Here is a 21,680-nt window from a genome sequence, read left to right on the forward strand (position 1 = left end):
ATCTTATCTGTTGGGTTTTCCTGGCTCACGTGGCAAATCAGGGATATTGAGCTATTGATTTGAGAGAGATATATTCTGTGGGTCATTACTGAAATGGAATGACACAGGCATCAATATAGTTAGGATAAAAGTCAAGGTGATAGGTCCTGTCTCAGTTCTGTTGGCAGACAAAAGGACCTCCTCTCTTTGAGATGAAATGAAATGGAACTTTTTCAGATCTCAAGAAAATTCCAGGGTCAGTTTTCAAGACCAAATATCAACTGATAGCACCTTCTACTTGCTTCTCCCACCCCCTCCAAAAAAAAAATACTTTCATTTTGACAAATAGAGTTTTACTTCTCATAAAGGGAGAATCTCTCTGTGTCTTATGGCAAAATGGTCAGCAGATTGTCAGAATGTCACAAAGAGAATTTGCTCACGATGACCTTTCCCTTGATTCTCACCCATATCCAAGACAATCCATTTGACAGATAATATTCAAAGGGAGAGAGGACAAAGTCACAGAGATGGGGGAGAGAGCAGAGGCCTGCAAATCCAGAGCTGGAATCTTAGTCCTACTTGCTATGAGCCTCTATGATGTTAGGCCTCAGTTTCCACACCCATTAGTGAGGAAGTTGAATAAAGAATCCCTATATGTTCTTTAGACTAAAATTAATATGATCCTCTGGTCCTAAAGTAGTTCAAACTATCCAAAGAAAAGCATCAACATTTCATAAAAACAAAAAAACACCTGAAATATTAAGGTAACTCTTAGGGAGCACATGACCAAAGTAAAACACTCAAGCTACAGCTGAAATTCCACATTCTGGGTGTCTGGGGAGGTGACAGCATGGACTGTGTATGGACTAAGCAAATTTCTCCCAAATGCTGGAAATCATTTGCTGATGCAGGCGACTCTGGCTGCTTATCCTTTTTTTGTTGTTGTTGTTAAATATTTAATTTATTTATAAGACATACAGAGAGACACACAGAGAGAGGCAGAGACATAGGCAGAGGGAGAAGCAGCTCCCTGTAGGGAGCCCAATGCCAGACTCAATTCCAGGACCCTGGGATCATGACCTGAGCCAAAGGCAGATGCTCAACCACTGAGCCATCCAGGTGCTCCACTGGCTGTTTATCCTAATACTCGGCCTGTTGATCAGCTCAGTATCCTCGGCATCATTTCAATAGCATTCTGTGGATTATGGCTTGGCTTAGCACAGGTATCAGAGACCATAAATACTAGACAGATTCTGCGTGGTCTTTAGTCTGATCCAGTTTTCCCTAAAATGTCCCATGAAATAATATGTGCAAAAAGTGTTCCATGATCAACATATATGCTGTCTCTAGAAGATTCCCAGAGCATGTTAATAGGCCACAGGGGGATCATTTAGCAACTTCCGGAGATCTTGTTAAAAACTAACGTATTTCTAAAACTTATCTGAACATATTGGAAATAACCCATCTGTTACAGTTTGAGATTTTAGCAGACAGTTCTGGGCTCCTCTTAGCACCAGAAAAAGCTGGGTTTGAACACTGGATCTGCCATTTATGACTAAGTGATCCTGCATTCTTCACAGCTGTTTAATTACAGAATTGTGGAGAATAAACCTTATCTTGCAGAACTGTTGTGACAGAGATATAGGGTTCTGTACCTAAAATCCTGCCAAAGGGGATTTGTAATAGGTCCCAATAAATCTCTGCTGCTGCTACCGATACTATTATTGCTAATGTTACTGTTTTATTATTTCTAAAGGCCTCCAAACAGAGAATTCAGTATGTGAATATAAAAGGAAAGGCAAAAAAGGGCAAAAACAACAGCCAACTTGTATGTTCATCTACAGTGGACAAACTCTCTTTCTTCCAGAAATCAGAAGGAATCATAAGTCAGGAAAATGGCAAGTCCACTCCCCAGAGATGATGGGGATAATGCCTTTGGCTGCTCCAGCTTCTGCGTTTTCTGGACTTTTATTGGAATACACACTTAAAAGTCACTGAGCAATGTGGCAAGCTACCTTTTCTTATTACTCCTTTTTTAGTGGTTAGGATTGCCAGACTGTAATGTAACACACATGTTTCCTGCAGACAGCCTTTTCTCCTGCCCCCAGAACAAGTCTGAACCTCACAACACTCAAAAATAGTGGGCAGTAGTTTCTAAAATAAATGGAATCAATTGTCTTCTTTTCAAATCATCACAAATGTGCTCCTATCACACTCATAGGCATTATAGGAGCCAGTATGCAATTGCTCTTAGTTTATCTTGAAATAAATACTTTGCATAAGTCAAATATTTCCTTTAAGAGTTCTAGAGAGCTCCATGTGGCCCTCTAAAGCAATTGACTGGGGGCATCTGAGTACCTGACTGCATTTTTCAGCTACACTGTGGACAAACTTAATGATGAAGCTCACATTGCCTCTGACTAGTTTTGCTGCAGTTTAGTTTGATTATAATGAATGTGTTGTGCACCATCATGGAAGTCTGTCCTTTTACAAAGAGTTGTCCTGGCTAAAAATTGGTCCAAGGGGTTCTCTCCAATCCCAGGAAGTGATTTAGGATTATTCAAAATGAAACAAGCTTTAGAATAATGTCAATGACAGACAGATATAAAACAATGGACCCAAGAGATGATAGGTACTTGGGAGATATTTAGACTTTTACTGTATTTTGGTACCCATAGGCAAAATTTTAGAAGGGATAAATATATTTCCTGTGAGGAAAGGATTTGTTTATTTTGTTTAACTTAATCAGGGAAATTGGTTTCATTTGTTCTGTTTCAAAGGCTTCTTTGAAATCAATCAGGATCATTTGGCCACACATGTGTATGTGTATTTGTGTGTGTGTGTGTGTGTGTGCGCGTATAAATATAGATATTAATGGCTGTAGTAATTGAGCTCATTTCCTAAGCATATACTATGTGCCAGGAACTGGACCATATCTTCAGATACAGTATGTTCAACCATCATAGCAACTCCACAAGCCCGAGACATGGCCACATGCTGTAAGCAGCACACTTTCTGAGAACCAGGTTGGCCTGCACCGACATCAATGATCTTTCCAAGACAGCATGCTTCCACATTTGGCCACAGCAGCAAAAACTATTAGAAATCATATTCCCAGTTTGTGAAATCTGGGAACAAAACAAAACAGCTAATGTCGGAAATAAATGAGTAAATGAAAAGACAGGATATGAGTCCAACATATACACTATACTCAACTCTTTCTCTTCCACATTTTCTGGCCTGCAGAGTTGGCATGTTTAAGCTAGTGAGAGATGAGCTGAACTAATGGGTAATTGCTACTTTATGGATGGAAATGAGAATTATGCAGATCTCAGCAATTTCTTCTCATCTTTGCAACTCAAAATGCAAAAAGCATACATTCGAGAAATTTTGGAATAACTGTTACACTGACCTAGTTAGGGCATTTGTTATACAGAATTAATACAACTAAGTAACTGTAGGAACTTTAGTACAGATGCTCGAGATCCTCTAGTAGCATTCAATCCCTACTTTCAGAGAAGGGAAAACAGAAACCCAGAGAAGTTAAGGGACTCACCATTGTTTAAATACAACCAACCAAATAAAGGCAGCTTGAGACATAGAGGCAGTGCCTACAGAGGTAAAAAGCACAGTTTGTATCACACCGACTTGGGATGGACCTCCAAGTCAGTAACTTATAAAGACCCAGAGAAAGATATTTTGACTCAATTTCCCCAACTCTGAAATTGGGACAAGAATACTTACCTTGCCGGTTGTATTAAATACCTATAAGGCAATAGACACTTAGAGACACACAATAAATGATGCATATAATATAGAGAACTCCTCTTCATAATAATCTTAAGTGCAATAGGATTTTTACTCTGGTAGACTCTCTTGGGCTTCTATTACAACTGTGAAAAAAGTACAATCTCATCATCTTATTCAGTGCTTTAGTAGTCGAAATAAAGATGTCTTGGCAAAAGGACATCCAGTTTCTTAAGGAGAAATACAAGATGTTAGTTGGTAAAATGTGTTATCTGTTCTTTTAACCTCCATTGATGGATCACAAGGAACTCCCTTTGAGCCTTTGCTGAAACAGCAGCCCTTTATTGAGAAGCACCTGAATTTCCACTTCTTCAGCAAAATCCTAAACTTTCCTTAAATATAAAGGCCAGAGTCATTGGCCAAAAATACTCCCTCATTTAGATATAATGTAATAAAATGTCACAATAAATTTTTTACCCACCATAAATTCCTGCTGAATATATCAGATAGAAAATGAACTTAAAGTTCCATACCTTTTGTAATTGCTCAAAAATGTATGACAGTGTCCTTGGGATGATGCCTCTGTCACTGTAGCGTTCTGCTCCACCCGTGATGGTGAATGTTTTCCCACTGCCCGTCTGCCCATAGGCAAAGATGGTACCATTGTAACCTGCCAAGACACTACATAAAGAAATGGCACACTTCTAACATCGAAATGGCTAACTGAACAAGTATTAAATGGCTAATATTCTAATAGCAACCTTGTTCCACACTATTGGAAAGACATTTATAGAAGTATCTATATATGTGAATATCTAACTAAAATAATTTACTTTTTAAAAATTCTTTTTATCCAGGAGTATCAGCACGCCAATCTTTTTCTTAGTAGGTTACCTGTAACTCAAATGGAGTCCGGTCATCTTAAATATTTTCTTCATCTGAATACAACTTTTCTTTTCTTTTTTAAGATTTTACTTATTTATTCATGAGAGACACAGAGAGAGGCAGAGACACAGACAGAGACACAGGCAGAGGGAGAAGCAGGCTCCATGCAGGGAGCCCAACATGGGACTCGATTCCGGGCTCCAGGATCACACCCTGGGCCGAAGGCAGCGCTAAACCGCTGAGCCACCAGGGCTGCCCTGAATACAACTTTTCTTTAGAATACTTTTATATTTCACAAATAGTTGCAAAGATAGTATAGAGTTAACACTGTTAAGAGAGTGTTAACACAGAGTTAACACTTAGTTTTCCCTATTGTTAATACGTTAATATTTGTCATTTGTCACAACTAAAGAACAGATAGTGATGTATTGGACATTTTATTCAAAACATTCTTGGTTTTTATACAATGTCTTTTAATCTTTTTTCTGCCTTACTGAGATATAGCTGACATCTTACAAATGTAGCTTTAACATGTACAAATGTGATATGTGATACATAAATATACTGCAAGATGAGTCTCACAATAGGGTTAATTAGCACATCCATTGCCTCACATAATTATCATTTTTATAAGTGGTGATAACATTTAAAATCAATATTCTTGATAACTTTCAAATGTATAATAGTCACTGTGCTGTACATTCAATCTATAGAACTTATTCATCTAATAACTGGAAGTTTTTACCCTTTGTTCAACATCTCCACATTTCCCCCACCCACTAGCTCCTCCCAATCACCATTCTATTCTTGATATCTATGAGTTCAGTTTTTCAGATTTCAAGTAAATGAGAATGTACAGTATTTGTCTTTGTCTTATTTCACTTAGCATAATGTTCTCAAGGCTCATCCATTGTTGCAAAATGGCAGAATTTTCTTTTTTTTTATGGCTGATTAATATCCCATTATATATATACACATATATACACACATTTTCTTTATCCATTCATCCATCAATAGACATTTAGGTTTTTCTATCCCTTAGCTATTGAGAATAATGCTGCAATGAACATGGGGATGCAAATACCCCATGAGCTTTCATTTCCTGTGATTTATATGCAGGAGTGGCATTACTGGATCATATGGTAGTTCTATTTCTAATTTTTAAAGGAAACTCCATACTGTTTTCCATAGTAGCTGCACCAACTTACATCTGCACCAACAGTGCACAAGAATTACATTTTCTTTATATCCTTGACGGCATTTGCTGTCTGTCTCTTGACATTTTGACAATAGCTATCATAACAGGTATGAAGATATATCTCATGTTTTTGGTTTGCATTTTCCAGATAATTAGAAATCTTGAACATGCTTTTATGTATCTGTTGGCCATCAGTATTTTTTGTTTGGAGAAATTTCTATTAAAGTCCTCTGTCCATTTCTTAACTAGATTTGTGCTTCACATGTGATCTATCCAGGAGAATATTTCATGTGTGCTTGAGTAGAATCTGTATTCTGCTGTTGTTGGGTGAAATGTTCCATGTATGTTCCATTAAGGTCCATTTGGCTTAAGGTATAGTTCACATCCAAAGTTTCCTTATTGATTCTCTCTCTCTCTCTTTTTAAAGATTTTATTTATTTATTTGAAAGAGAGAGAACACAAGTGGGGGAAAGAGCAGAGACAGGGACAAGTAGACTCCATGCTGAGTTTAGAGCCCAATGTGGGGTTCAATCTCAGGATCCCAAGATTATGACCAGAGCCAAAATCAAGAGTTGGACGCTTAACCAATTGAACCGCAGGCACCCAGTCTCATCACAGTTTTGACTTAAAGTCTATTTTGTCTGATAAGAACATAGCTACTTTTGCTTTCATTTGGTTTCCATTTATTTGCATGGAGTATCTTTTTCCATCCCTTCACCTTCAGTTTATGTATGTCCTTAAAGCTGAAGTGAGTCTCTTGTAGGCAGCATATGGTTGGGTCTTGTTTTCAATCCATTAGCCACTCGATGCCTTTTGATCGGAGAATTTAATCCATTCATATTAAAGGTACAGGCCTACAAATTTCAACTTATTCATTGTTTTCTAATTTTGTATTTCCTTTGTTCCCATCCTCCTCTTTTACGTCTTTCTTTGTAAAGTGATTTTCCCTGTGGTATGCTTTGATTCCCTTTTCTTTGTTTTTTTGTGTATATACTCTTGTTTTTTACTATTCATTCCATTTTTTATGTTTTTAATGTCATAATTTACTTCTTTTTATAAGTGTATCTCCATTATTAAATTACTGTAGTAATAGTTGTTTTTAAAACTTTTGTCCTTTAACCTAATAGTAGATTGAGTAATTAACGCAAACCATATCATAGTATTAGAGTATCATAAATTTGCTTATACTTGCATTTACCAGGATGCTTTATATTTTCATGTTTCAGCATTTCTTCTTATAAGATAGGTCTAGTGGTAATGAACTCCTTCAGGTTTTGTTTGTTTGGGAAAATCTTTGTTTCTCCTTCATTTCTGAAAGGCAACTATGCTGAGAAAGTATTCTCAGCAGTTTTTTTTTTTCCAGAAATTTGAATATACTGTCCCACTCTCTCAGGGCCTATAAGGTTTCTGCTGAGAAATCTGTTGATAACCTTATGAGGGTTCCCTTATTATATGGCTATTTTCTTCTCATGCTGCTTTTAAAATTCTTTGTCTGATTTTAGATATTTTTATTTTAATGCGTCTTGTAAAAGATCATTTTGGTTCAAAATTATAGGGTCATCTATTAGCTGTATGAACATGGATGTCCAAATCTCTCTGCAGATTTGATCATTCCAAGCCATTATTTCTTTAAATATGCTTTCTGCCCCTTTCACCCTCTCTCTTACTAAGACTTTAACAATGTGAGATGGTTTTCTTTAGTGGCATAATTCACAAAGGTTTTCTTCACTCTTTCTTTTTTCTTTTTGCTTCTCTGACTGGATGATATCAAATGACATATTTTCCAGTTAACTAATTTCTTACTCTGCTTGATTCTGTCTGCTATTAAAGCTTTGTATTGAATTGTCAATTTGATAACTGTGTTTTTTAACTTTAGAATTCACTTTTTTTATGGTTTCTATTCCTTTGTTGAACTTCTCATTTTGTTCATGTATTATTTTCCTAATTTCATTTAGTTGTCTGTGTTTTCTTGTAATTCACTGAATTTAAGAGTATTATTCTGAATTATTTGTCAAACAGTTCCTAGATCCATTTCTTTAGGGTCAGTAAATGGGCTTTATTAGATTCTTCTGGAGATCTCATGCCTGTGTGCGTAGACCTGGATACTGGGGCCACAGTGGCTGACTAGGCACTGGGATCTCTGGGATGGGCCCAGCATCTGGAACCACAGGGGCCAGTCCAGTGCTGGGACAGGCTGGTAGTCTGGTTTCACAGAAGCCAGCCTAGAGGCTGGGGCCACAGGTGCCAACCTGGAATAAGGGCCAGCAAAGAGTCTTGGGCTATGGAATCAGCTTACAACATAGGGCTTCAGGGGCCATGTTGGGTTTGCAGTGACCAGTGTGATGCTGGGCCTGGGTCTATGGAGCCAGCTTCAAAGTTCCAGCTGCAGGGGGCTGGCCTAGCACTGGGGAGGGCTTAAAGTGTGGGTCTGATGGTAATCTACCAGAATACTGGAGCTATAGGAGCCACCCAAGGCCATGCCAGCTGGCCAAACAGGGATGGGATAGAATCCTGGATTTCCTAGGGTCTGCTGGAGCCTGGTATCATGGGCGCTGACTGGGGCCATGAGAGCCATCTGGCTGCAGGGTAAATCAGGAGCTTGGGTTTATGGGAATCCGCTGATAGCTTACTGCTACAGGAGCTGCTTGGGACTACAGTACCAGGCAAGTGGTAGGGTAGGCCAGGGGAGTAGATGCTAATAGCTTGTCAAGAACTTGGTACCTTGAAGTCATGTGGTGCCAGGGAAGTCACCTGGGGCCATGGGAGCTACCTAGGGCCACTGGAGTTAGCTGATGCTGGGATGTGCCAGCACAAGTATCTACAGTAACATCAGGTGGTCATTGCAGTCTCCTCCCATGGGGATGGTGTCTCTTTCAGTGCTAGGATGCTCAGGCTTCAGGGAGGCTTAATGGGGTAATGCCAATCTATCTTTTCTACCCCCCTCAATGTGTCTTTTCTTTTTTTCTGTGCCTCACCCCAATGCGGTAATTCCTCACCTGGAGTATTTTAGCTTTTGTGAAGGTATTTTCATGCTTGGTTGTTATTCAAATTGATCTTTCTGGGAGGGTACAGGTGCTAGAAATTCCTATATTACTGTTTTGCTGAAATCACTAATTAAATATTTTCTTCATCTTTAGTATACTTTATAGTACATGTTGAAAGTAAAAGTTCTGATGAAACCATACCTCCAATTTGGCAACCTACAAATCTGACACCTGGCATTTCATGGGGCAAATACTCGTTAACATGTAGTCACCTCCTAGAACACTAGATACAGAATGCAGAATATTTACCACTGTATACCTTGAAATGTAATTTAACATTAAGCTCCAACTAATTTAACATTAAGCTCCAACTATAAACCCTTTAAGGCTTCCCCTCCTGAATTTTCATGGAATGACTTTTTGGTAAGATAGTAATCCAGATGTGCTCTACAATTGTACAGAGCAGCCTTTGATTTGATTGTGGTCATAAGAATGCTGGATTTTCCAGACTTCAAGTTATATTACAAAGCTGTAGTAATCAAAACAGTATGGTACTGGCACAAAAAATAGATACATAGATAGATCAATGGAACAGAATAGAAAACCCAGAAATAAACTCTCACTTCTATAATCAGTTAAATCTATAATAGGGAGGCAAAAATATACAATGGGGAAAAGACAGTCTCTTCAACAAATGGTATTGGGAAAACTGGACAGCAACATGCAAAAGAATGAAACTGGACCACTTTCTTATGCCATACACACACACACACACACACACACACACACACACAAAAAAAAAAAAAAACCCTCAAAATGTATCAAGGACCTAAATGTGAGACCTGAAATCATAAAAATCCTGGAAAAGATCACAGGTAGCAATTTCTTCAACATTGGCCGTAGCAACATTTACCTAGACATGTCTCATGAGGGAAGGGAAATAAAAGCAAAAATAAACTATTGGGGTTATATTAAAATAATAAAAAACACTACATCTGCACAGTGAAGGAAACAATCAACAAAACTAAAAGGCAATCTACAGAATGAGAGAAAATGTGTGCGGATAACATCTTCAATAAAGGTTTAGTATTCAAAATATAGAGAGAACTGATATACCACTCAAAAAACAAATAATCTAATTTAAAATGGGAAGAAGACACGAACAGACATTTCTCCAAAGAAGACATGCAGATGGCCAACAGACACATGAAAAGATGCTCAACACCACTCATCATCAGAGAAATGAAAATCAAAATTACTATGAAATATCACTTCACACCCGTCAGAATGGCTAAAATCAACAACAGAAGAAACAACAGGTATTGGAGAGGATGTGGAGAAAGGGGAACCTTCTTACACTGTTGGTGGGAATGCAAGCTGGTGCAGCCACTGTGGAAAGCAGTATGGAGTTCCCTCAAAAAGTTAAAAATAGAATTACTCCATGATCCAGTAATCATTTACCCCCAAAATACAAAGACACTAATTCAAAGGGATATATACAATCCTATGTTTATAGCAGCATTATTTACAATAGGCAAGTTATGGAAGCAGCCCAAGTGTCTAACAATAGGTGAACAAAGAAGATGTGGCATATACATACAATGGAATACTATTCAGCCATAAAAAAACAATGAAATCTTGACATTTGCAACAGCATGGATGGAGCCAGAGAGTATAATGCTAAGCAAAGTAAGTTAGAGAAAGACAAATACCATACAATTTCACTCATGCGGAATTTAAGAAACAAAATAAATGAGCAAAAGGAAAAAAAAAAGCAAGACAAACCAAGAAACAGACTCTTAACTATAGATAATAAACTGATGGTTATCAAAGGGGAGGTGGAATGGATGGGTGAAATAGGTGATGGGGATTAAGAAGCATACTCATCATGATGAAAAAATGAAATGTCAGAATTTCAAAAAGAAAAAGAACACTAAATCTTCTCACCACCATCTCTCTTCCCTCTTCTCCTCATGTCCCCTTCGCTTTCCTTCTCTTCCTTCCCATCCCTCCCCTTACCCCATTTCCTCATCATATAGGCTTTCCTAGTACATCTTGGATGATTCAGACTTTCACAAGTGGATCTTTCTTCTACATTGTACAGAATAGCAAACTATTATAGCATTATGTTCTTTTTTTTTGTTACAAATAGCTCCTTCATCCCTGAGATGTTTTCATCCAACCAATTATGAAGATGTTAGCTAATGGTGCCTTCATTGTCAATGGATGTTTAATAGATGGCTCCTCTAAGAATCACCCCTCACTGTTCACACTGGGATTCCTCCTTTAATACTTCTGCTGAGATACTGCTCATAGTTCTGTTTTGCTATGCTTTCATGCTTGTATGGTAAGTGATTTATTATCATCACGCCCTCTTAAAACACACAGGTTTTGCTTAGAGCTTATTGTGAAGTAATCAGTTAAGTCCCGCGCACCTCATACAACTATTAAACTAAGAATAATATTTATAGCAACAATTCAATGGATCTTTTGTTATGTAGGTAGAAGGTGTTATTGGTGCTTAAACACATTAAGTGAACAAAACGGGATAACTGATGTGTTATTCAACTTTCCATTTCTGAGAGGCTTAATAATTTTTCTCCATGTCTTCACATAGAGTTGGAACTATAATGATTAATTTAGCTGGATGATTACAGAATCTTTCTGCTCAACAGCATTTGTCACCAAGGATATAGCTATGTTCCATTAGCAAGTGTCATATGAATATACAATATCTCTTAACCATAAATGTCCTAGGTAAATGAAGTTGATAATTTTAAGAATCAAACCTTAAACATTTTAAAATTTTTTGATAGAAAATTTTCTAAAATATATTAGGCTTTCCCTGTCTTTAAAAGCAAAAAATTTATAGTTTAGCATTTTCATTTTGACTTAGCGACAGCCTAAGGAAAGTGAGTACTGTGGCATGCTACATTGGCATCTGCGGATTATTATGGTTATTTTTTATACTTAAATCTTTTTCACTGCCGGTTGTTCAGTTCTCTTCTAATGTGTGCTTCCTTTCCTCCTATCTGCTGTGGTAAACTAAATGGCAAAGTTTCATTGCATGCTATTTTTTTTTTTTGTACCATGCTATTTAAAATAACAAAGATGCAGGTTCCACCAATACATACTCTATGGCTATTTATTTATTACATTGCTACAATAAAAAATTAAATAAAAAATGTAAATTGGCAACATTTATCTCCAATTCCTTTCTGTAGATCATTCTCAACTTAATCTTGTGCCTCTTCCCTATTAAACACTGGACAATTTTGTATGCTTGTAGTCTCATCCATTCTAAGAGAAAATATTAGTTCAAAATAAAGAGAAATGGTGAAGTAAGGACCTCTGAAAATCCACTCCTCCACAAGAATAATGAGAACAGTGGCAAAAATTGTCAAAATCAACTTTTTCAGAATCCTGGAAGTTATCCAAAGACTCACAACAATCCAAGGAGTGTTTACTCAAGTAAAATGGCTGAATCTCAGGAAGGGCGATGAGTTTTGTGACATGTTAACTTGACCATTCTCACTCCCCTCCCCAGCTCCATGGTAGCCTTGAAAAATAACAGACTTGCAAACACATAACCATGAAAAACATAAGTACAGCAACCACTGGAGGGGGGGTACAGGTTTGGAACTCCTCCAAAAGTCTACAGAATTGTACTTCTCTGACCTGTCTTGCCTCACTTATAGTACTTATCTTTGTTTGACCTGACTCAGTTTATTCAATGAAAAAAAGTCATATCCTGGTGCTTGTTGAAAACAAATCAGTGGTAAGTGTTCAACATCCCAGTTGCCCTAGGCTGCAATACCAGTAGGCAAACAAGAAGGTGAACAAAATCTTAAAATTAAAATCTGTAGAATACTATGTCTATAAGGGGCTTTGAAAAGTTATGGCATATTTTTGGGACTCTAGAAGACCACACATATGTACAGAGCTGTGTGCATGCCCAGGAGAGACCAGAGAAGGTCCTATATCTTATCTATGGCTGACCTTGAGGCCCCAAACAAGCATGAAGTTAGAGCTAAGACAAAATTATAAACTTCCAGAGTACTGAATGGGTACCCCAACACAGAGAGCATTTTATCAAGGCTCAGAGTGATAGGTTCAAAGGATTTTAAAAAATATCTGTCCAATCACTAACTGACCACAAATCTTACTGAACAGAGATTTCAGAGGTTGCATACAACAAACAGTACAGGCTTTATAGATTTAGTCCACAGAATTTATGAAACAAATAAGCAGCCACAGCAACAATAACAACAACAAGAAACGTTGGAGAGGGTTGGAATCTGAATTCCAGAGCTATCATATCATACTACTTAAAATACCCAGTTTTTTTTTTTTAAAAAAGACGTGAGATGCAAAAACAGCAAAGTATTTCCTCTCCATAGGAAATAAAAAGTTTAATAGAAATTGGTCTTAAGGAAGCCCAGATTTTTAAATTCTAAATAAAGAGTTTAAGTTTGGGGTGCTTAGGTGGTTCAGAGGCTAAGCAGCTGCCTTTGGCTCAGGTCATGATCCCAGGGTCCTGAGATTGAGCTCTGCAGCACAGGGCTCCCTGCTCACTGGGAGCCTGCTTCTCCCTCTCCCTCTGCTGCTTCCCCTGCTTATGCTCTGTTGCTCTCTCTGTCAAATAAATAAATAAATAAAACCTTTTAAAAAAGAGTTTAAGTTTGGTATTATAAATAAGTTTGAAGAACAAAAGTAAAGCATGTTTAAAGGATTAAAGGGAAGTATGAAAATGATGTTTCACAGAACAGTATGAATAAAATGATAAAGATAATAAAAAAGAATTTAAAAAATCTGGATTTGAGAAGTATGATAATTGAAATAAAAAATTCACTACAACAGCAAATTTGAGTTGGTAGAAGAAAGTGAAGTTCAAGATTGGTCAATTAGATTATTCAGTCTGCACAACAAAAATGATAAAGAATGAAGTAAAATGAACAGAGAAATCAGAGATCAACATTTATATAAAGTCCCAGATGGTGAGGGGAGATAATGTTTACAAAAATGATGATAAAAACTTCCCCAATAAATCTACGTATCTAAGAAGATCAATAAACTCAAACATTTCCAAAACTAAACACATCATAGTAAAACTGTCTAAAGACAAAGAAAATCCTGAAAATAGCAAAAGAGAAGTAAGTAATCACACACAAGGAATCATCTATAAGATTAACAATGGATTTCTCATCAGGAATCATGGAGGCTAGAAGGTAATGGAATGCATATTCAAAATGCTATTGAAAAAAAAAAACAAAATGCTAAAAGACTAGTTGGGCTATCTTCCTTTGCAAAAATTAACCTGTCTACCAAAATTTATATTTTAATTTTGTTTTCTGATTATTTATTGCTACCATGTAAAATTTAATAGATTTTTCTATATTAATCTTGAATCCTAAAACCTTGCTGAATTTGTTTACTGCTATTTATCCTCTAAAAGTGCATTACTTAGGATTTCTATATATAAAATCATATCATCTACAAATAAACATACTTTTACTTCTTCCTTTCTAACCTAACACACATCTTCTTATACACACACACACACATATATATTATATATATATACACACACCCATCTTCTTATACACACACACACACACACACACATATATATATATATATTACACATACACAATGGATATTACTCAGACATAAAAAAAAAGAATGAGATCTTGCCATTTGTAACAAGGAGGGACCTAGGGTGTACTATGCTAAGTGAAATAAGTCAGACCCACAAATACCATATGATTTCACTTATCAGTAGATTCTAAAAACAAAACACATGAACAAACAAACAAACAAACAAAAAAACCAGACTCTTAAATACAAAGAACAAACTGATGGTTTCTAGGGGAGATGTGGTGTGGGAATGGCAAAAGAGATACAAACTCCCAGTCATAAAATCAATAAGTCGCAGAGATGAAAAGTATAGCATAGAGAACATAGTCAATAATATTTTAATAACATTTATGTTGATATATGGTGGCTACACTTACCATGGCAACTACTGAGCCACTGAGTATAGAATTGTCAAATCAATATGTTGTACACCTGAAACTAATATAACTTTGCGTGTCATTATACATCAATGATAAAATTTTAAATAAATACATAAATAAGCATACATCAGAGATTTTGAGAGAGAAAAAGTAGGCAAACGATCTGAATGAACATTTCTCTAAAGAAGATGTGTGATGGCACATGAAAAGATACTCAACATCATTAGTCACTAGGGAAATGTAAATTAAAATCACAATGGGATTCTCATCTCAAACTCACTCTAGGATGGCTAAAAAAGAAAAAAAAAGACAATTGTAAGTGTCTCTGAAGAAATAGAAAAGTTGGAAACCTCATACATTGCTGGTGGGAATGTAAATTGTGTAGTTGCTTTAAAAAAGGTTTTGTAGTTTCTCAAAATGTAAACACAGAGTTACCATAAATAAGATCCAGCATCCTGGGTATATGCCAAGTAGAATGGAAAATTTGTCCACACAAAAACTTGTAATGAATGCTCATAGTAACATTATCCATTATGGCCAAGAAGTGAAAACAACCCAAATCCATTAACTATTGAGTGGATAAACAAATTGGGTGCTATCCATACCATAGGATACTATTTGGCAATGAAAAAAAATAAGACACTGATAGTATGCTACAATATCTGATCAATGTTCACAACATGCTAAGTGAAAGAACCCACTAATGAAAGGTCATATACTGTATGGTTCCATTGATATGAAATGTCTACTCTACGTAAGTCCACAGAAATAGTAGATCAATCAGTGGTTGCAAGAGGCTGGGATAAGGGGAAAGGCGGAATAACTGCTAATGGATATGACACAAGGCTTCTTTCATGAAAATGTTTTTAAAATTAGATTATGGTCACTGTTAGTTGTGCATTTGTACTAGAAACTACTGAACAGTATGCTTTAAAGTCAATTTTCTGATATGTGAATAATATCTCAACAAAGTGTTTTAACAATAACATAATAAAAAATCTATTCTACGTTGGTATTAAGTAGATGTGCTTCAACAGCTTAACAGTAGAATTTTTAAAAGACAGAATAGTAATTAGTAAAAGGAATGAAAAGCTAATGATAAGTTTCAGCAGTGAACAATGGGATGGACATTTTTGGTGAGAAATATTTTTCAACTTCCTAAAATCAACAATGCAGGCAACTGCCTAATACATCCCAGCTAGAGACAGTCCTGATATGTAAATAAATCAATGTTTTATAAACCAGCATTTGGTGATCAGATGAAATCTACAGAGTAGAAGCCCTCTCCTTCCTTTTGCAAAATACATTTTCCCTAGAAATTTAAATTACAAAGCTGAGATATTTTGTCATTTCTTACTTTAAATATTTGCATGACTAAAACAAAAATAAAGCTTTTATCCTCTTGGAAATTATAAAGTATTACTCCACACACAACACATGCACATTTCAGGAAAAAATAGAAACCATTTAAGTTTAGCTTTTCACATTTATTACTCTTTAGTTGTTTAACTAAGCCCCAAGTGAAGAAAACTGTCCAGAAGTATCTCCAATAAAGTGAGACCTCACCAGCTTTAAGAATCTCTTTGTACCATGTCCAAATCAAAGCAACCAACAAAAAAATTACTGTGATGATAATTTAGTTCACTGAACCAAACAAATGATATTTTAGTTCCTCAAATCTGAAGACACAGCATAGCTGAAAACAACAAGAGAGTAATGGGATCATGGATTTTATAATGGGTATCATCAGAGGTCTTTTAACTACTTTTTGTTCAACAGAAGATCTCTTCAGGGCATTTCTGAAAACTGGATATCTGAGCTATGCTAACAGCTGCTAGATTTGGGAGCAGGATGGAATTGGAGAATCCAGATGGATTCATTTTTGAGGAGGGGGAGAGAGAGGTGAGGTGGTACTTTAAAAGATCAGGCAGTTAGCCTTAGATATATTGAGTCTCAGAAAAAATACATACTTTTATTTTATTTAAAGATTTATTTATTTATTTTGAGAGAGAGAGAGACAGCAAACAAGCAGGGGTAAGGGCAGGGGAGAGGGAGAGAGAGAATCTCAAGCAGACTCCCTGCTGAGTGCGGAGCCCAACATGGATCTCAATCTCCCAATCCTGAGATCATTACCTGAACTGAAACCAAGAGTCAGAGGCTTAATTTACTGAGCCACTCAGGTGCCCCCCCATGTACTTATATTTCTAAAAACTGTTTATTGGAACTAAACCAATTTCTTCACTCAGAAAATACAAATGAATCAAACAATAGGAAGAACAGAATTTTTCAAGCTAACAGAAGTTATACTATATTGACGTTCAACTTGACTAAAAATCTTTGCTCGAGGCGACAAGACTAATCTGGAATAAAATTAAGGCCTCTGTTTTAAATATAATTACCTTATTGCTCCATCTTGCATCTCTCACAGTTCTAAAAGCCCCAGGAGCTGAAATTTACTTATTTTGATTTATTTTTGATTCTTCAAACAGTTCATTAGTTTCCATTGCCGCTCAGTTACTAGAATAAAATCCCTCCTGCTCAGGCTCAGCACCTCTTTGGTGTGGCCCCGTTGTCTTTCACAGAGACTATGGGAAGACTCTCTTGCACAGAGCTTTAATGACTTCACTTTCAGAATATTTCTCTGTGCATAATTCAGCAGCCTGAATTTTTAAGAGGAATTTGAACCAAAAACAATAGCAACTCATAGTTAACACAATTAACACAACTCAATTTTACCATAGACAAAAATAATCTTCCCATCTGTTATGCAAATGAGCATGCAACTTGTAAAATTTCCAGCAAAATTTGGTCATGGGGCATTCCCTTTGCTACAAAGAGAAGGAAGGAGAAAAGTTGGGAGAACTACCTTTCTAGGGAGCTAGAGCAGGCAGCAGACTGGGAGAGCTATAGTCTTCGCTCAGCAAGCTTCCTTAGTACCTCTTCTTCTGGTAACAGCCCTGCTCCCAGCCCATTCTTACAGCTTATGAGGAGCAGGCTGTGTGGGGGGGCACTGATCCAGGCTACCTCATTCTACCATGGTCCTCCGCAAACCCAGCCCCAGCTGAACAACTACCATTCCAAGATGATGTGCCTTAAGCAGAACAAATAAGAGTCCCTCCCATATAGATTTTGAGAGGAACAAAGCTCTCTTTTTGCTGAGGTCTTTAAACCACGGCTGCCAGGGGCCATGTCTCTGCCCTTCTGTACAAAGAATCAGAGCGAAGCAAAGGTCAGATGGGTGGAGAAGAAATGTTGGCTGTGTCAGGTACTTAGTTTAAGTAGTAACAGCCCTGCTTTTCAGAGCACTCCCTTCAATTCTCTGAGCTGACCCAGTTATATGGGCCAAGAAATCCTCTTTTCTTTGAACTGGAATTCTGTAGTAATTAACCAGAAAGGTCCTAACTAATGCAAAGTTTCTAAAAGACATCTTTTATACCTTGGTGTAGACCCCAGGTCTCAAGCTGGCAGAGGATCTTACCCATAGGAATGTCTAAACTTATCTCAATGTGGATGCTTTTATGTGGGACACATGTTCTCTAGTTTGCCACTGTCCCTTAAACTCCCCATTGTCTTATACTCACTTTCTTCCCAAATGCATGATGCCTGTCTAGACGTGAAGGCAGGGCTGCATCGCTGCATGATAAGGAAGAGCCAATCTCGGTATAGGCCAGGTGAGCGCCACTATGCCCCCAGACATGCACAATGCTCAGTCATCCACACAAGCTCCTGCGAATCATGCCCCCTTGAGGTATGTAACATGGAAGTCCTTGTTAAGGGCATCTGAGTTTAGGTCCCCTGGTTTAGACCTCACCTCATCTCAAAGTATGCTCTGGAGCAAGATCATTTGAAAGTCTTGAGTACTTCGCTTGTATGATATATATGTTGATGGAGTTGTGAATCCTGACACAGAAATAAAGTAGGTTACATAGCTAACCTCAGTTGACCCAAATCAAATCATTGGTTATTTGGAGGGAAAGTAATATCTCAGGCAAGGATATCCAGATTGGATATCCTTGGAAACAATGAACTACACATCTAAAATATGTTTTTGTCAGAAAAATAAAACTGCAAATGTGGATTAAGTGGTAACTGATACACTTGGGATGATCATTTACAGCTTTTTTGGTAAGTGACTGTGGGCAAACTGGTTATTGGACTAGGGTCACAGATATGAAGCTGCACATTAAATTTAGCCAGCAGAGCATTTGTTTGTCCAGCACTGTCATTTTTTTAAAAGATTTTATTTATTTATTCATGAGAGACACAGAGAGAGGCAGAGACATAGGCAGAGGGAGAAGCAGGATCCCAGGACCTGGGGGAATCTTCCTGAGCCAAAGGCAGATGTTCAACCGCTGAGCCACCCAGGTGCCCCAGCACTGTCATTTGTAAAGAAACCCAAACCAAATGCTCTTTGTCCTCAAGACTAATGCTCTCCCATTTAGGCACAGACACCACTACTCCTTATTACTCTCAGTGGCTTACTACAGATTAGTTGCCTGCCCTCTACAGAATTTTGAGTTTTGCAATCACTAGTATAAAGCAACACAGATAAATGCTAAGAGAGTAGCACTACAATTAAGAAGGGAAAAACTAAAGTAACCCATGAGAATGATGTGCACATAGAGAGCTCTTCCAGATTTTGAAATGTCACAGGCAATCCCTTCACAGTCAAGCACCTGAGTAACAGACTGGGTATCTCTGCCATCATTGCTCACATTTTATAAGTCTTAAAATGGGATAGGAAAACAGGAATTTGGGGCTCATCCTTCTCAAACAGTCACTTTGGCACAGTCAGGACTTCCACTCTTGGATGTGTCAGAAGAACAAGATGAGCAAACGCCTGTCTTGAATGGTTTGCAAATTTTCCTCCCTGGATATGGGGGCCTAAGACAGAGGATATTTTGAGGTTCTTTCCAGCTCTCTGATTCTCAGGGATTTGTTCACAGTTCTGTCCCCACTACTTCAAACCTAACTTTGCAAGAGGCAAACACATCATGGGTTATATAATCCAAACAGTCTCCCTTGAAATGATCCTCAAGATCTCAAGCACACTAAACAGCTTCATATCCATAAGTTCATGGACCAAATCCAGGCCAAAGTGCTCTCTAAATGAGGCTGTTTATTATTTCCCAAGTTCTCGAAGAAACCATTTTGCTTTAGTATTAATAATAAGCAGCTTAAAGCTGGAAACATAACAGAGATGCATGGAACTTTAACAGAAGAAAATGACCCCTTCTGAACACAATCCAGCTCTGAAATGTTTCAGTTGGAAGTCCAGTAGACTGTATAAGAAAGTGAAGGCTGCGTTTTTATCTTATTTACATTATGAAAAATGCATTTACTGCAGCATTTCTGACAGATTTCTTTTCCGTGACCCTCGAGAATAAACACTTAGATTCATTAAACACATAATCACTCTCAGATGACCATCTAAGGAGGCAACTCAAATGAAACAACAAAAGTTTTATACAGTAATGTGGAAAAACCCATTGTCTATGGGAATTTATTTGGACGGAATCTTGCAGAAAGTCTGAACTATTACTTTGTGTTTCTTTTGTAGGGGCACAAAAGAAAAAAGAAAACACTTTGCTAGAAAAATTCTAACACTTGAGTTTTCTGTCAGTAAATTGATCGACCACATTTTTTTTCTTTTTTTTATAAATTTATTTTTTATTGGTTTTCAATTTGCCAACATATAGAATAACACCCAGTGCTCATCCCGTCAAGTGCCCACCTCAATGCCTGTCACCCAGTCACCCCCAACCCCTGCCCACCTCCCCTTCCACCACCCCTAGTTTGTTTTCCAGAGTTAGGATCGACCACATTTTTAAAGCACTGATTATATTATATTAGAAGCCTGGTACTGTGTTCTATGCGAATTTACAAGAGAAAAAAACAAACAATACAGGTAAAAGAAAATAATTAGCAAGATAAGTATCTTTAAATAGATGAACATACATTATGCATACATAATCTTTTAATTTACATATTAGTCATTAAACCCCCCCAAAAAAATAAAAAACAAAAAAACAAAACCCAAATGGCTTATTTATAAATGTGTCTGTAGAGAGATGAATTTATAGAAAGTCCTCTGTGAGGATTTCCTGGGGATTCCATTTTCCCTCACAAGGCCAAGTAGAGCTTTGGGGCTCTCCAGCTGAGCAGGGAGCAACAGAAATACAGGAACCCAAGAAGTAGGGAAGATAGGTAGGAAAGAAGGGACACAGGGTTGTGGGGGCCACCTCACTGGGAAGCACTGTCAGAACAGCTCTGCAAGAGGTGGAGAGTGGGAAACAGAGGAGCAGGTTGGTCGGGGAGGGCAGCAGGGAGTGGCCATGGGTGTGGAGGATCTGAGAGAAGCAGCAATGAAAAATGGACACTGAAAAGGACTGCAAGGCATTACAAATGTATTCCCCTTCCCCTCGCATTTCCCTGAGAGCCTGAATAGATCTGACCTCTGTGTTTCTTTAAGAGTGACACTGTACACAGACTGGACCACATACATCTGAGTTACAAGCCTTTTTCTCTGTACTTGGAGTCACAAGATTATTTGCTAAATAAGACCATCTAACTTGATTTCAATTTTGTGTGAAATAGAAGACAATTTTCACATTCTTGGGCAAATCCAAACACACTTCGATTTCCACGGACAAAAACGAAGAGGGGTGGATAATGCTATTTGGGATGGAAAGATAAATAAGGATACATCTCATGAAGTTACTAATCACTCTTCACTGTGGTTTTAGTTATACCACGTGTACAGTTCTCCGATGAAATTTAAGAGCTGCGAGTCTGAAGTAGAAAGGCGTGACCTGTTGGGATCACTCATAAAGGAAGGAAGGGAAGGAGGAGAAAATGAGGCAGAATGTG

At 37.5% G+C, this 21,680-nt stretch overlaps 1 protein-coding gene across 7 annotated transcripts in view; it reads right to left on the reverse strand.

Annotated features, from left to right (window-relative positions):
* The window catches only part of KIF6 (kinesin family member 6), a 373,943-nt gene that overhangs the window by 289,513 nt on the left and 62,750 nt on the right, over positions 1-21,680 (reverse strand). For all 7 annotated transcript variants that reach the window (XR_011996134.1, XM_072731591.1, XM_072731605.1 and 4 more), the window contains one exon: positions 4,260-4,407. Coding sequence is in view for 6 of the 7 variants with exons in the window: in XM_072731591.1 (XP_072587692.1) it covers positions 4,260-4,407 (148 nt within the window). In the remaining variant the exon portion in view is untranslated. The remainder of the gene's footprint in view (positions 1-4,259; positions 4,408-21,680) is intronic.

This window comes from Vulpes vulpes, chromosome 1 (genome assembly GCF_048418805.1).
Source record: "Vulpes vulpes isolate BD-2025 chromosome 1, VulVul3, whole genome shotgun sequence".
NCBI classification, from domain to species: Eukaryota; Metazoa; Chordata; class Mammalia; order Carnivora; family Canidae; genus Vulpes; species Vulpes vulpes.